Source organism: Dermochelys coriacea, chromosome 10 (genome assembly GCF_009764565.3).
Source record: "Dermochelys coriacea isolate rDerCor1 chromosome 10, rDerCor1.pri.v4, whole genome shotgun sequence".
Classification (NCBI taxonomy): domain Eukaryota; kingdom Metazoa; phylum Chordata; order Testudines; family Dermochelyidae; genus Dermochelys; species Dermochelys coriacea.
Window position 1 is genome coordinate 71,757,674 of NC_050077.1, and position 12,571 is coordinate 71,770,244.

The 12,571-nt window shown below is 47.6% G+C and overlaps 1 protein-coding gene across 2 annotated transcripts in view; it reads left to right on the forward strand.

Moving 5' to 3' along the window:
* Positions 1-12,571, forward strand: part of NTRK3 (neurotrophic receptor tyrosine kinase 3) — a 326,588-nt gene that overhangs the window by 296,770 nt on the left and 17,247 nt on the right. Inside the window, exons 17-18 of one of the 2 annotated variants that reach the window (XM_043493654.1) lie at positions 2,802-2,876; positions 7,561-7,674. The exons of the other annotated variant lie outside the window; for it this stretch is intronic. Coding sequence (XP_043349589.1) covers positions 2,802-2,876; positions 7,561-7,674 — 189 coding nt within the window. The remainder of the gene's footprint in view (positions 1-2,801; positions 2,877-7,560; positions 7,675-12,571) is intronic. 2 annotated transcript variants of the gene reach the window in all.

Here is a 12,571-nt window from a genome sequence, read left to right on the forward strand (position 1 = left end):
TCTGCGTACTCCTACTCCAAACCAGCTGGAGATGAAAGAGGGAGAAAGATGGTATTTGCAAACAGCTGTGCTTAAGAAATGGACCATTTAGGGGTAGGCTTTCAGAGAGAGCATGCTGCACGTACAATTGGGCAAAGATGCACAAAACGGCACATATATAGAAATAGAAATCTTTTTTTGGGAAGGTAGCACAAGTACTGAGCACAACTGAAAATAGTTCTCTTTCTGTGCATGGCACGCTGAATTGGGGAGGAGGGGAGAATCATTTATGTGGGCATCACATCATCAGATTGTCAAAGGAATTCACAGGGAAGAAATTTTTATATTTTCTTACTCCAAACCCCCTTTCCTTTTCTGCAGTAATTAATGACAACATACAGTACCTATAGTTCTGAAATACTTTGCCAGTATCTCATAGCAGCAGGATAGTAACTCCACTCCTAGTTTTTCCAATACATGTGAGGAAAGCATATGAGATCATTGGCTTTTATAGTCAGCTTCAACAACTTCTTCATATTTGCTTGGACTGAGATATAAATTGAATTTGGGTTTCTCTCTCCCAAAGTTATTTGTGATTGAATAAGCACGTGGTAAGGGATCAGACACAGGGAAAATGTCTCTTGCAGCCCCGTGTTTGAGGTGGGATTTGCATTGGGCTGTATTGGTGTGTTTTTCCATTGTTGATGACTTCATTTGCTTTGTATCTTTTTTGATGCCCGTCCTGTGACACAGCTGGCTGGGAGAGTTTGTGCAGTGGACTTTTCTAACTCTGTAACATTTTAATGAACAGGAAATTTAAACAGAAGTGAAATCATTTTCTCAACCTCTTTTCCACCCAGTTCTCATTCCTCAGGCATTTGCTTTGTTCGGAATAGAGCAAAGGAATTTCGAGGCTTTTCAGCCATTCAGACAGCAATTGCCTGAACGGGATGATCCTGCATCTACAGATAGCAGCTCAAATTTGCACCGCTAGCTATGGTGAAAAGGTGCACGTGAGTGTAACTAGGTGGCCAGGCCTCCCAAGCCCCCTTACTTCTTTGCTTTAATTTGGCAGCAGTCCATGTTGTGTTCTTAAGCCCCACCTATGAAAATGGTCACATGTGCGCAGAGCAGTGCCCTCCAACTACATGCACAGCTCAGGGATGTCCCTTTAATTTTTGCCTTTGGAGTCCAGTTCACTGGAGAGGACTTACTCACTGATTTCACAGTATCTGCCACGGCCATTCAACATTATTTGCCCAGTGAGAGTCTCCCCTGGCTCCCCTTCTGCTTTGATACAGCCAAAGTCGTCTTTCAGTGTTTTCTCCTCCATTCTTTTATAATATTTTTTTTTCTTCTTCCCTTCTTTGGGCCCAATTCTCTGAGGGGTGGAGCACCTGTCACTCCCACCAGTGTGGGTAGAATTCAAGGCCAGTCATAATCTTGCAGGATAGGTTCCTGTATTTCCAAAATGTGATTGAAATGACAAATGACTGAAATGTACTGTAAATGAAACTCAGGGTGTCACCACAAGCTGCTTAATAACTTTGCACTACTGCAAATCAGGCCCGTAAACTCAGCTTCCCTGCCTGAAATGGGTATAATTCCTCCCTACCTCGTGGGGGTATTGTGAGGTTTAATTGCTGTTTGTGAAGAGCACTATAGAGGTGGAAGTTGTCACAGAAAAGCTGATTACTGAATCACTGTGAATCACTTTTCTGTCTGACATGTCGCTCCTCTGGCCTAGGATACTTGTAAACTAAATAAAAGTGGAACAAGTTGCTCTTATGAGTCCACTTTTATATTGCTGCTCTCAGTGGTCCCTAATGCTGAGGGGCATGTATAGCATAGAATAACATAGCATCTATGTTACTGCTGTATTACACTGCAAAATTAGATACAAGAATAACCTCTCCAGTAGGAGTGCTGGCACATAATCATCTATTATACAGTGCGTGCTTCATCCTGTGAACCTGTAGGACCCTAATTCTGAGAGGCTTTGCGCACTCCCTGTCAGGGTCTGAGCAGCTTGAATTCCTGTTTGCTTCAGTGAAAGTGACAAGCACTCAGCACCTTACAGGATCAGGTCCTCAGTCTTGATTCATGCCAAATGTTCCCTGGAAGTTTTGGCTGAGTGAAGGCCTGGGTCTGGGCCCTGTCCCACCTGCAGTGATATAAATCCAAGTACGTCGTTCTACGGAGGGTGTTTAGTAGCAAAGGAACTGGAGATATCTAGGAGTGGGACACAAGGGACAATTCCAGCCTTTTGCAGTCCCTTCTGTGCTGCAGGAAGGAAAGGAGACTCTTTGTACAGGTTTCAGAGTAGCAGCCGTGTTAGTCTGTATTCGCAAAAAGAAAAGGAGTACTTGTGGCACCTTAGAGACTAACAGATTTATTAGAGCATAAGCTTTCACGAAAACTTATGCTCTAATAAATTTGTTAGTCTCTAAGGTGCCACAAGTACTCCTTTTCTTTGTACAGGGTCTCAGTGTTATTTGGTGGTTTTACCATGTAGGGCAGGGGTCTGATTCACAGGTGCCCATCACTTTGTTTAGTCCTTTGCGCTTGTTTAAATGATGACCCCAGGGGCAGAGCAGGGGGGGCACCATGCCTCAGCACAATCGTGGGGATCTGTCTGACCCCACGCGCACGGTGGGTGTTGTAAAGCTGTTAGAATGTTGCAGCCAGTGAACGACATATGGTTCAGTTAAAGACATACCCTCTCCCTTCTTGTCCCCCTGCTTCATCCCCCCCCATACTCCCTCCCCCTCCCCTTCTCTTTTGTTTTTCTCCTTCCCTTGTTTTCACCCATTCACTGTCAGGAAGGGCCGCATCCGAAGGGCCAATGCAGCGCAGCGTGGCAGCGGCAGAGACTAGCACGACCAGCAGCTAAAACAGTGAGTGGATTTCTACTCCAGGGGGCAGCTTGAAGGCTGGGGAGTTGTCTGGATCGAGCATGTGATGACTTATGGGATTGGCTTTGGGACTGGTCTGCCACAGTGCACGCGGCAGTGGAGGGGACCCCACCCCTTGTGTGGGAGGAGAACACAACCTGCCCCCACAACAACTTCATACAGATAAACAGCCTCTCAGTGTAGCTGAAGCAGATTACAATAAGGCATGTGCTGTGTTAAGTGTCTAGCTGTCTCTTGGAAGGCCCTTGGCACTGCTGTCAGGGAGCAGGGCTCGAGCAGTTAATGTCTGTCACCAGAATCGCACGATAGCGTGAGTTCAGATCCAGCATGGACAGACGATATAAGGGACATGGCAGCAGTTAAACAGGCTTCATCCCCAATATGATTTTGCTGCTTTCTTGCATTTCAGTGCAGTAACCAGAATAGCACTGCAGGACATGGATGGAATTAGTGTAAGAGCCGATGCCATTTGTATCCTCTGCCCCGAAGGCAGTGGCAGATTAGCCACTGGGCCAATGTGGCCCGTGCCCAGGGGCACCAGGCAATTGTGGGGCTCTGGAAAAATAGGGTCCCCGCACCCTGAGCCGCTCCACCCACCCAGTGCTCCTTCTGGGGAGCAGGGTCGGGGCATGGGGGCTTGCCCTGCTCTGCCCGCCTGCCTGCTGCTTCTGCCAGGGAACGGGGTCAAAGCACAGAGAAGGGCAAAGGCAGCGTGTCCCAAGCTGATGGGTCCTTTCAGTTGGCTGTGGGTCCAGCCCCACCTGTGCCTGGCTCAGGTCTCCATCCCAGCTGGGGAAAGTTAGTACAGCTACATGACAAGGAGCTCCCGCAGCTAAATCAGGCCCAGACAGAGGGCTGAGCCAGAAGCCTGCAGCTGCAGGGAGCCCAAGGCAGCAAGGGAAAAGCAAGCTTGAAGGAGGCCTGCCAGCCCCCACAGCCAGGACAGGATTACAGGGACAGCTCAGAGAAGCTACAGCCAACTGGAATGAGCATCACAGGCTCCACAGGGCTGTGAGATTCTGGGCACAGGTGGGGCCGCTTACCGGAGTTATCAGTGTGACCGGGAGGGGCTAAGAACTAAGCCGAGATGCTGTAAGAAACGAGAGCCCTCATGGCCGAATCTAGTCTAAAGTGATCCGGTCTGGGTGCCAGGCAAGGGAGGAGAGGGCAGTGCTCCTGAAGGGCCATGCCGTGTCCTCAGGGTACCCTGAGGGATGGCTGCTGGTCACACAGAGCCCACCTCTCCCAGGGTCCAGCCCAGCCCACCAGACCAGGCGGCTTGCAGAGCCAGTTCCCTGTGCCAGCCAGCATGGCCATGTGTCCTGCAGTCAGGCCAGAAATTGGGGTTTGAAAGCCTTTATTTCAAGAACCTGGCTAGTTTCCAGGTGTACGTGGGGTTCCTGACCAGAGGCACTCCTGCTGGGTGGGCCCCTGTGCCCCGACCCCATTTCCCTGGTAGGAGTGCCCATGAGGTTTGGGGGGCCCCCACTTGCTCTGGCCCAGGGCCCCACAAAACCATAATCCGCCTCTGCCTGAAGGGAGTCTTTTTAACAGGATTGTCCCCTGTGCATTCACACTATTTTTTGTCTTTCATTCACGTCTTTGTGACTGAATAAATAGTGCAGAGGTCAACTCCAGCAAAACATAATAACATGTAACTTCTCCATAGTTCCTTTCATCCAAAGTCTCTGCAAACTGTGAGTCTGATCCTGCAAACGCTTACCCCTGGACTGCCATGAACAATCCCCATGGAAGTTAATGGGACTCATCACTCTAGAAAGTGCTATACCTGGTACTATTTGCAATATCAGGCTCCACATAAATGCAGCACCGCACTGAGAGTGGATACATTTTGGACAAGAGAACACTACCATACTCGGATGCAAAGTTCCTTGAGCTCTTGGATGTCCCGTGTTAACTTTTTGTCCCAAACACCCACACACTCTCTTCCTTTGGCTGCTCTGTCATTGCAAATGGCTCTTTGCTCATAATTATACTAACCACCTGGAAATTTGTTGCTTCCTTTTATTGATTTTATTTGTTTTCCAATGTAGATAACATGCAAATTAACAGATTCCCTGAGCATATTTTATACCATTTAGTAATACAACCATTTGATAATTTTAATATATTGGCAAATACAAAGAACAAGCTATTCTGGGTGTTGTGTGGGGGAGGGAGGTGGAATTTACTTAGAAATGTCCCCTGGTATCCCTTCCAGCAGAGCCTTACAGCCTGCCATGGAGGTCAGTAGACTCCAGCTCCCTCGGACTGACTGGGGGAAGTGAGTCCTGGACTTGAGAGCTCTGCACTGACCATGCTTTAGGGGAGACCCAAATAGCTTGTATAGAGAGGGAGGTGCGCCAGTGCTCTGCCACTGAATTCCTATGTGACCTCAGGCAAGTTATTTAGTTTCTGTGCCTCAGCTTCTCATCTGTAAAATGGACATAATAGCACGCCCTACCTCACAGGCGATAAATACATTTAAGAAGATTGTGAGGCATTGTGAAGGGGTTCCCACTCACCACAGGGTCTGGGAATTAGCACCTCCCCAACACCATCTAGCACCCTCTTCTGTGGGTTATTCATGGCATGACCCCTTCACTCTCTTCATGACTCAGGGCGCTCCTTCTTCATGACTCAGCCCTCCAGCCTGGTCACTATATAGTCCTCCCCTTCTAGGGTAGGAAAGTCCCACCATACAATATCCATGTGCCATTTCAGACAGTGTTCTGTTTCAACTCCAGGTCCTGTGAAGCTTTGCCAGTGGCTGGTAGGGAAACCCAGTCCCGCCCACTACTCCAGCTTCCAGTCCTGGGACCCTATGATTAGCAACTCAGTTATGATATGCTCAGTCTGAGACTGTTGTTTCCCTGGGCTCTTTCCTGCCCCATTTCTCTATGTCTTTGCCTATCTCTGGGTTTCCACCAGAGATTCCTCCACTCTCTGTGGCTACTTCACCCCTCTAAGCCTCTTGCCAGACTCCCTAATCCAGGACAGGACCCTCAGAGTTTTCTCTTCTCCTGGATTTCCTCCTTGTCCCTGACCAACTCCCTTTCCCTTTAGGAAATAACTGCAGGCCTCACCCCTTCAGCCGCCTCCTACTTGCACTTCCTGGCTTTACACTCCTATCCCAGGTGGGCTTCATCTGCCGTCAGGCCTATCAAGCCCTGGTTCCACCCCAGATGCAGCATCCTGGCCCACATTAACCCACTGAGGGCTTGTGTGGGGGTCGACACCCCATCACAGTTGCTCAGAGACTGTGGTGATGGGGCCATATAAGTTACTGAGGTAAATAGAATCTTTGGTCGAGAACTGCACAGGGAAACGTTGTCGGCAGAGATACACAATGTGCCCTGCTTGGAACTGGGTCTCCGAATCAGTCCAGGTGTGGTGAGCTCTGAAAATTCTCAGTGTGGTTGGAAAAAACAGCAGGAGCTGGAAAGTATCCACCAGTACAAGGACCATGTTGTGATTCCTTAGCCCTTTCCTTACCAGCTTGTGCAGCACTGCCAGTCGTAGGCGCCGACTCCATGAAAAATAGTGGGTGCTCAGCACCCACCGGCAGCCCCCCAATCAGCTCTGCTCCCTTCTCTCCACACCTCCTGCCCGCCAGTGGCCCTGCCGATCAGCTCCTCTCCCTCCCTCTCAGTGCCTCCCACCCACCACAGATCCGCTGTTCAGCAGTGTGTAGGAGGCGCTGTGGGGTGAAGGGGAGGAGCGAGGGCAGGGAGTCCTCTGGGGACAGGGCAGACCAGGGGCAGGGGTGGGGGCTTGGGGAAAGGGGTGGGGTCAGGACCAGGGGCAGAGCGGGGGTTGAGCAACCCCCGGCAACTCATGAAGACAGTGCCTATGCTGCTAGTACCGTGCAAGGACATTAGTCTAGCTGCAGTGCTGTAGGATGTGGCCTTGCCTGGCGAGCTCATGCAATTAGCCAGGCATTAGAACTCATCAAGAGGTGAGAGAGACATACATGCATATGTAACAGGTGTCTTTCTGAACATACAGCTCTCTCTTTCCTTTCTGCGTGCTTTTTTCAGGATCTTTTTTCTAAATTAGTTAATGTTTTATTAAACAGGAGGCACCTGGCTCAGAAGCAAGAGGTTTAACTCAGAATCTCACACAACCCATACAAAAATACTGCATTAAAAGAACATAAAGGTTGCAAAGTGAAGCGTGCAAAAGTCAGGTACTGGAAAGGTCAAGACTGCCTGTGCATCCTTAACGTCTACACTCCGATGTATGCATCAACCTACAGTCTTTAATTATATGATTGTGAGCTATTATTCCTGCAAAAGCCACAGGACAGTGCTCAGTAAACACAAGCAATTGTTCATTATTTCTTAGTGTTCATTGTGTGGCCCCATGTCTCATTTGCTGCACACCATCCAGCTTCCACACTGAGATTTTTTTTCTTTCTTTGTCTTTTTCTATGTCATTCATCACTGCAGTGTCTGAGAACCTCACTAATCTCTATTTGCACAGCACTCTTGTGAAGCCGGGAAGTTTTATTTCCCCATTTTACAGCTGAGGACCCCGGTTACAGAGAGATCAAGTGAATTACTTGTGGTCACACAGCAAATCTGTGGCACAAGCAAGACCAGAACCCAGATCTTGGGAGTCCCAAGCCATGGCCGTAATCACAAGGCTATCTCTTCTCTACCAGGGGGTCTCTACCTTATTCACTACACACCATACAACATCTGCAGTGAAAGAGGAAAGGATGCTGTGGATACCACCCTCATTCATGACACACCATATAATATCTGCAGTGAATGAGGTGAAATGTTCAGGTCCCCAGAATAAATCACTACACAACCTGGCCTCATTCATTCTCCACCATGTACATTGCATGAAGCAAGGCTCCTGTGGAAAAACGGTGTGTGATCATGTAGCTGAAAATGGTATCACATTGCAGAGGTACAGGGGGGGCAGAGCAAAGGTTATACTTTGGCTAAAGGAGATTCCCCTGAAGCTTTAATAGCAAAGGGCCTCTGACACACTGTAGTGCTCATTCCATCCAGTAGAGAACAATGGTGCACACACACGTGCCAGTGGCTCTCAACCTTTCCAGACTACTGTACCCACTTTCAAGAATTTGATTTGTTTCGCGTACCCCCAAGTTTCACCTCACTTTAAAACTACTTGCTTACAAAATTGCTGACTTTCTCATTTTTACCATATAATTGTGAAATAAATCAATTAGAATATAAATATTGTACTTATATTTCAGTGTATAGTATATAGAGCAGTATAAACAAATTGTATGGAATTTTAATTTGTACTGACTTTGCTAGGGCTTTTTATATAGCCTATTGTAAAATTAGGCAAATATCTAGATGAGCTGATGAGAACCCCCTTGTTGAGAACCACTGGTATAGACTACTAGAGCAATTTGCTCAGAGAGCTCAGTGTGCAAAGCCACTATGTGAACTAAGTCCCCCATTCAGTTATTTAAATTGACAGTTATTCACCCAAAACAGGCATCGTTAAGAAGAGGTTAGACAAACGTGTGTCGGGGGGGTCTAGCTATGTAATTCTGCCTAAGTGCAAGGGGCTGAACTAGATGACCTCTTAAGGTCCCTTCCAGCCCTGCATTTCTATGATTCTGTGTGTCGAGGGTCTACGGGCTAAGGTGAGCATCAGCGTATGGGATTTGAGCGTTCGGTTTTGGTGCTCACGTTTGAAAACCGGGCCTGGGAACTTTTTAAAAAAGTCATTAGAGCTATATTATACCCGGCTGAATCCTTCCAACAAATTAGAAGATTTTATTAGTCTAGGATCTGAAAATAATTGCTGCCATTACTATTTAAACTGTAAGTGCTCCAGAGGGAGCAATCTAAGTGGGTCTAAAATGCATGCAAATAGCCTTAGTCACCTTAAAAATCCCATGGGCCTTATATGCATCATCCACCAATCCCTGACCCACATGCAGAGCACCTGTTGGCATCAGTGGATTGGAGGTATTTGTGTATCAACTGGTGGGGGTGGCATGTGGGGGTTCTGTGGGCAGGATGGTTCCTTCGGGTGGGGTGAGCGCTGTAGTGCAGGCAGTTCCATGGGGCATGGTTGGGGTACAATGTATCTGGCTCTGAGAGGGGCAGCATTAACTCTGGTGACTGGAGCAGAAGCTTTCAGACTGATGCATAGTGTGTGTGCGTGTGGGCAGAGGTGGAAAGTTTCAACACAGAAGGCAAAAGCTGATCCACTCAGCGTTTTACCTCAGGTTTTCCAAAGCGAACGCCCAGGTCTCTCTCTTGTTGGTTTTGATGAGTTCAGAGGGTGACTCAGAGCACGAGGATATAAGTGGTGGTTACTGGCAATGCTCCCCCTCGCTCGAAGGCTAATAGAGCTCTCCAACTGGTGTCCTCACCACCTCTCAAATGAGGCTGTGTGAAAACTTGAACCCTTTTCTCCCACATCAGCAAGGGTGACCCCTCGCTTTGTCCCCTGGACACCCCTTCCTTCTTCCAGGTATCACTGGTCAAAGCCAGATTTGTCCCTCTCAGACATTTACACTGCATCCCCCACAGAAAGGGGCAGGCCACACAGTTCAAAATGGAGGAACTCCCCCTCCCTGCAGGCATGCACACGGACATGTCCAGTCAGACTGCACTGCACAGAGCAAACCTTTCCTCTTCACCCTGAACAAGGCTACCACCCACTCCCACCCCTGTCCCACAGCAGAGTTGTTTGTTGGGATGAGTCTCAGTGCAGGGACATGGATGGGCTGCTTTTCGGGGGTGCTGAGCACCCTCAGATCCAGCCAACGGGAGCTGCAGGCCCTCAGCGGCTCTGGAAACCAAGTCATAAACTGTTCCCCAAGGTGCTGACATGGAGACAGTGTGTTGTGTTGTGCTGCAGCCACCTTATGCTTCACTGACAGCATTGCATGGTCTTGACACAGCGACTTTATACATTTAAAAAGTGTTGACTCTTGCTCTGTAATGATAGCAACATGGCCAGTCCCCTGACGCTGCACAGAGATGACATGCTCTCCCCCGTTACTGAACACCAAAATGGGAAGGTGCTAAGAGTTTCAGAGATTAATTACCATTTAACTGGCCGTGTTTCAATCTTTGGATAAGGCTATAGTGAAGAAGACAGAGATACCCAGATAATTTACCCTGGTACTATATAATAGATTACCCTGTACTTACAAGGTCACTAGTTACCATGTAATTAGAGTTCTAACACATGGAAGCCAGTGCTAGGCTTCTGAAACACCATGTTACCACTTCAGCACCTGGTGTCATAATAGCAGAGGGCAGGCGAAAAACCTTGTTATGCACATATTGGAGGGTGTTAAATAGCTTAAAAATTCAAATGGGGCCAGGTGGATTTGGGGTTCGGGGAGAGAGGCCATATGTAGAAGAGAGGAGAGAGAAGAGACAGACTCAGGGTGTCTGAGATACACAGTAGAAAGGTTTCAGAGTAGCAGCCGTGTTAGTCTGTATTCGCAAAAAGAAAAGGAGTACTTGTGGCACCTTAGAATTTGTTAGTCTCTAAGGTGCCACAGTAGAAAGGGAAGGAGATACAAACTATGTGTGCTAGGAGGTTTTGGACTGGAATAGCAGGTGTTGCTGCATTTCAGGATTGAATTGCATCTGGAGAGCTGGGGGATAGGAGGCCCAGGGCTTTGACAGAGTCACAGGACTGTATTAGCGGGATATGGCACAGGTCCGGAGCACCAGCAGGACTATGTGAGGAGAATGCAATGCTGGAAGGTCAGGATGTGCTGCAGGTTGGGACTGAGGCACTTCAGTAGAAGCATGTCAGGGCCCAGAGCTGTAATACCAGGAGTTCCTGAAGATCAGATTGAAGTGCACTGGCAGAGCAAGTGTGCCTGCCACATTGGACCTGCCCACACTGGGCCTGCCTCTAGTTAATGGTTTCTGTCCCTCATTTTCACAAGCATTAAATTCAAACAGAGAGAGAGAGAGTTTGAAAGAGTGTCTTTGATTATAAAAAGAAAAGAAATACTTGTGGCACCTTAGAGACTAACAAATTTATTTGAGCATAAGGTTTCGTGAGCTACAGCTCACTTCATCGTGAGCATGTAGCTCACAAAACCTTATGCTCACATACATTTGTTAGTTTCTAAGGTGCCACAAGTCCTCCTTTTCTTTTTGCAAATACAGACTAATACGGCTGCTACTCTGAAACCTTTGATTATAAAGCACATATTCCATTAACATCACACATCTCACGTGGAGCCAGTTCTGTCCCATACACAATCGAACCCCTGTAATGTGCACTTGTATCATTTCCCCTCAGGTCACATCCTAATTTCTTGGGGAAAACAATGTCCTCTTTGAATCGTGTGACAGGGAAGTTCACCACAGAGCTTGTGTGACACGGCAACACAAAGGCCAGTGCACTTCGAGGCTGAATGTACAGAGCAATCACATAAAGGAGCAGGGAGATAGGTCTGTGCTCTAAAAGTCTCTACTACAACCATACCTCAGAAATTACTTCCTTGTGCAGGCAGGCTCCGTGCCACAGCATCACGTTACCAGAAAGGTATTGACAAACCCAAAAGACTTCAGAGAAGAGCAGCAGAAATCATGAGGGGCCATTGATTTATGAAGATTAAAAGGCCTAACTATGTTTAGCTTGGCTAAGCGATGACGAAGAGAGAGGATATGACAGTCTGCAAATATTGGAAAGCGTCAGGTTTTCAGAAGTGTCAGAGAAGTGCTATTTAGGGCTGAACATGGAAGTTATCACTAGGAGCAATGGGATGGAGATAAGAAAGGCAGCATGAACATCAGGGAAATGTTGACAGTGAGATGGTTTTGGCTGTGGAGTATTTGCACATGGGAAGCGGTGGAAGCCCCTTTAGGATGTTTAGAGCTGAAGCCATCAAAATGTCTATCGGGACAGTCCTCCATTCTCAAAGGGGTGATAAACTGAGTGGGACATAGCAGGTATTTTCCAACTCTAATTCCTTTGGTACAACATCTTTTAGTTTGGTGTATAGATATGTGGTCAGTGTGTGTTTGTCCATGTGTGTAATACAGACATATACAGAACTCCTGAAACATAAATATAAGGCCAGATCCTCAGCTGGTGTAAGTCAGAGGAGCTTCAATGAAGTCAGCTGAGGATCTGGCTCATAATTTTTAAAGATAAACTTCTCCACTAAGTAAATGACCTAGCAAGGATATAATCTAGGAAGAAATGATGCCTTATGCATATCTGCATTTTGTCATTCCTCCCACCAGACACAGCTGAACATTAGCGGTTTCTGTATTTCTTTCTCTCCTTCCGTCCTCCCTCTTGTGGCTAACCCTAATGGAGAGATGGTGTCCAGAGAGACATCTGAAAAATTCATTTGGTTAAGACAGCTGGCCATTCAGGGGCAACACAGGCTTCCAGCAAAAGCTTTCATTTCTGTCCCACCGGGGAGTGGATTTAGCAAAATGCATCCCTTAGGGGCTGGATGGCTCAGGGCCTCTGGTTGGCTTTAGGGAAGGGAGCCTGTGGTGGAGGAGATGTCAGACAGCAATATCTGAAATGGCCTCTTAGTTCTTCCTAGCTCTCATGGCACTTAGGACCCAGGCATCTGAATATTCCTGGGTTTTGTTTTGTTTTGCCAAATAGAGTTCAGAGAAGTGTTTTAATAAAAGACCATTAGGATAAGCAGGTCACTGGACACTGTGGGTTCTGGTCTA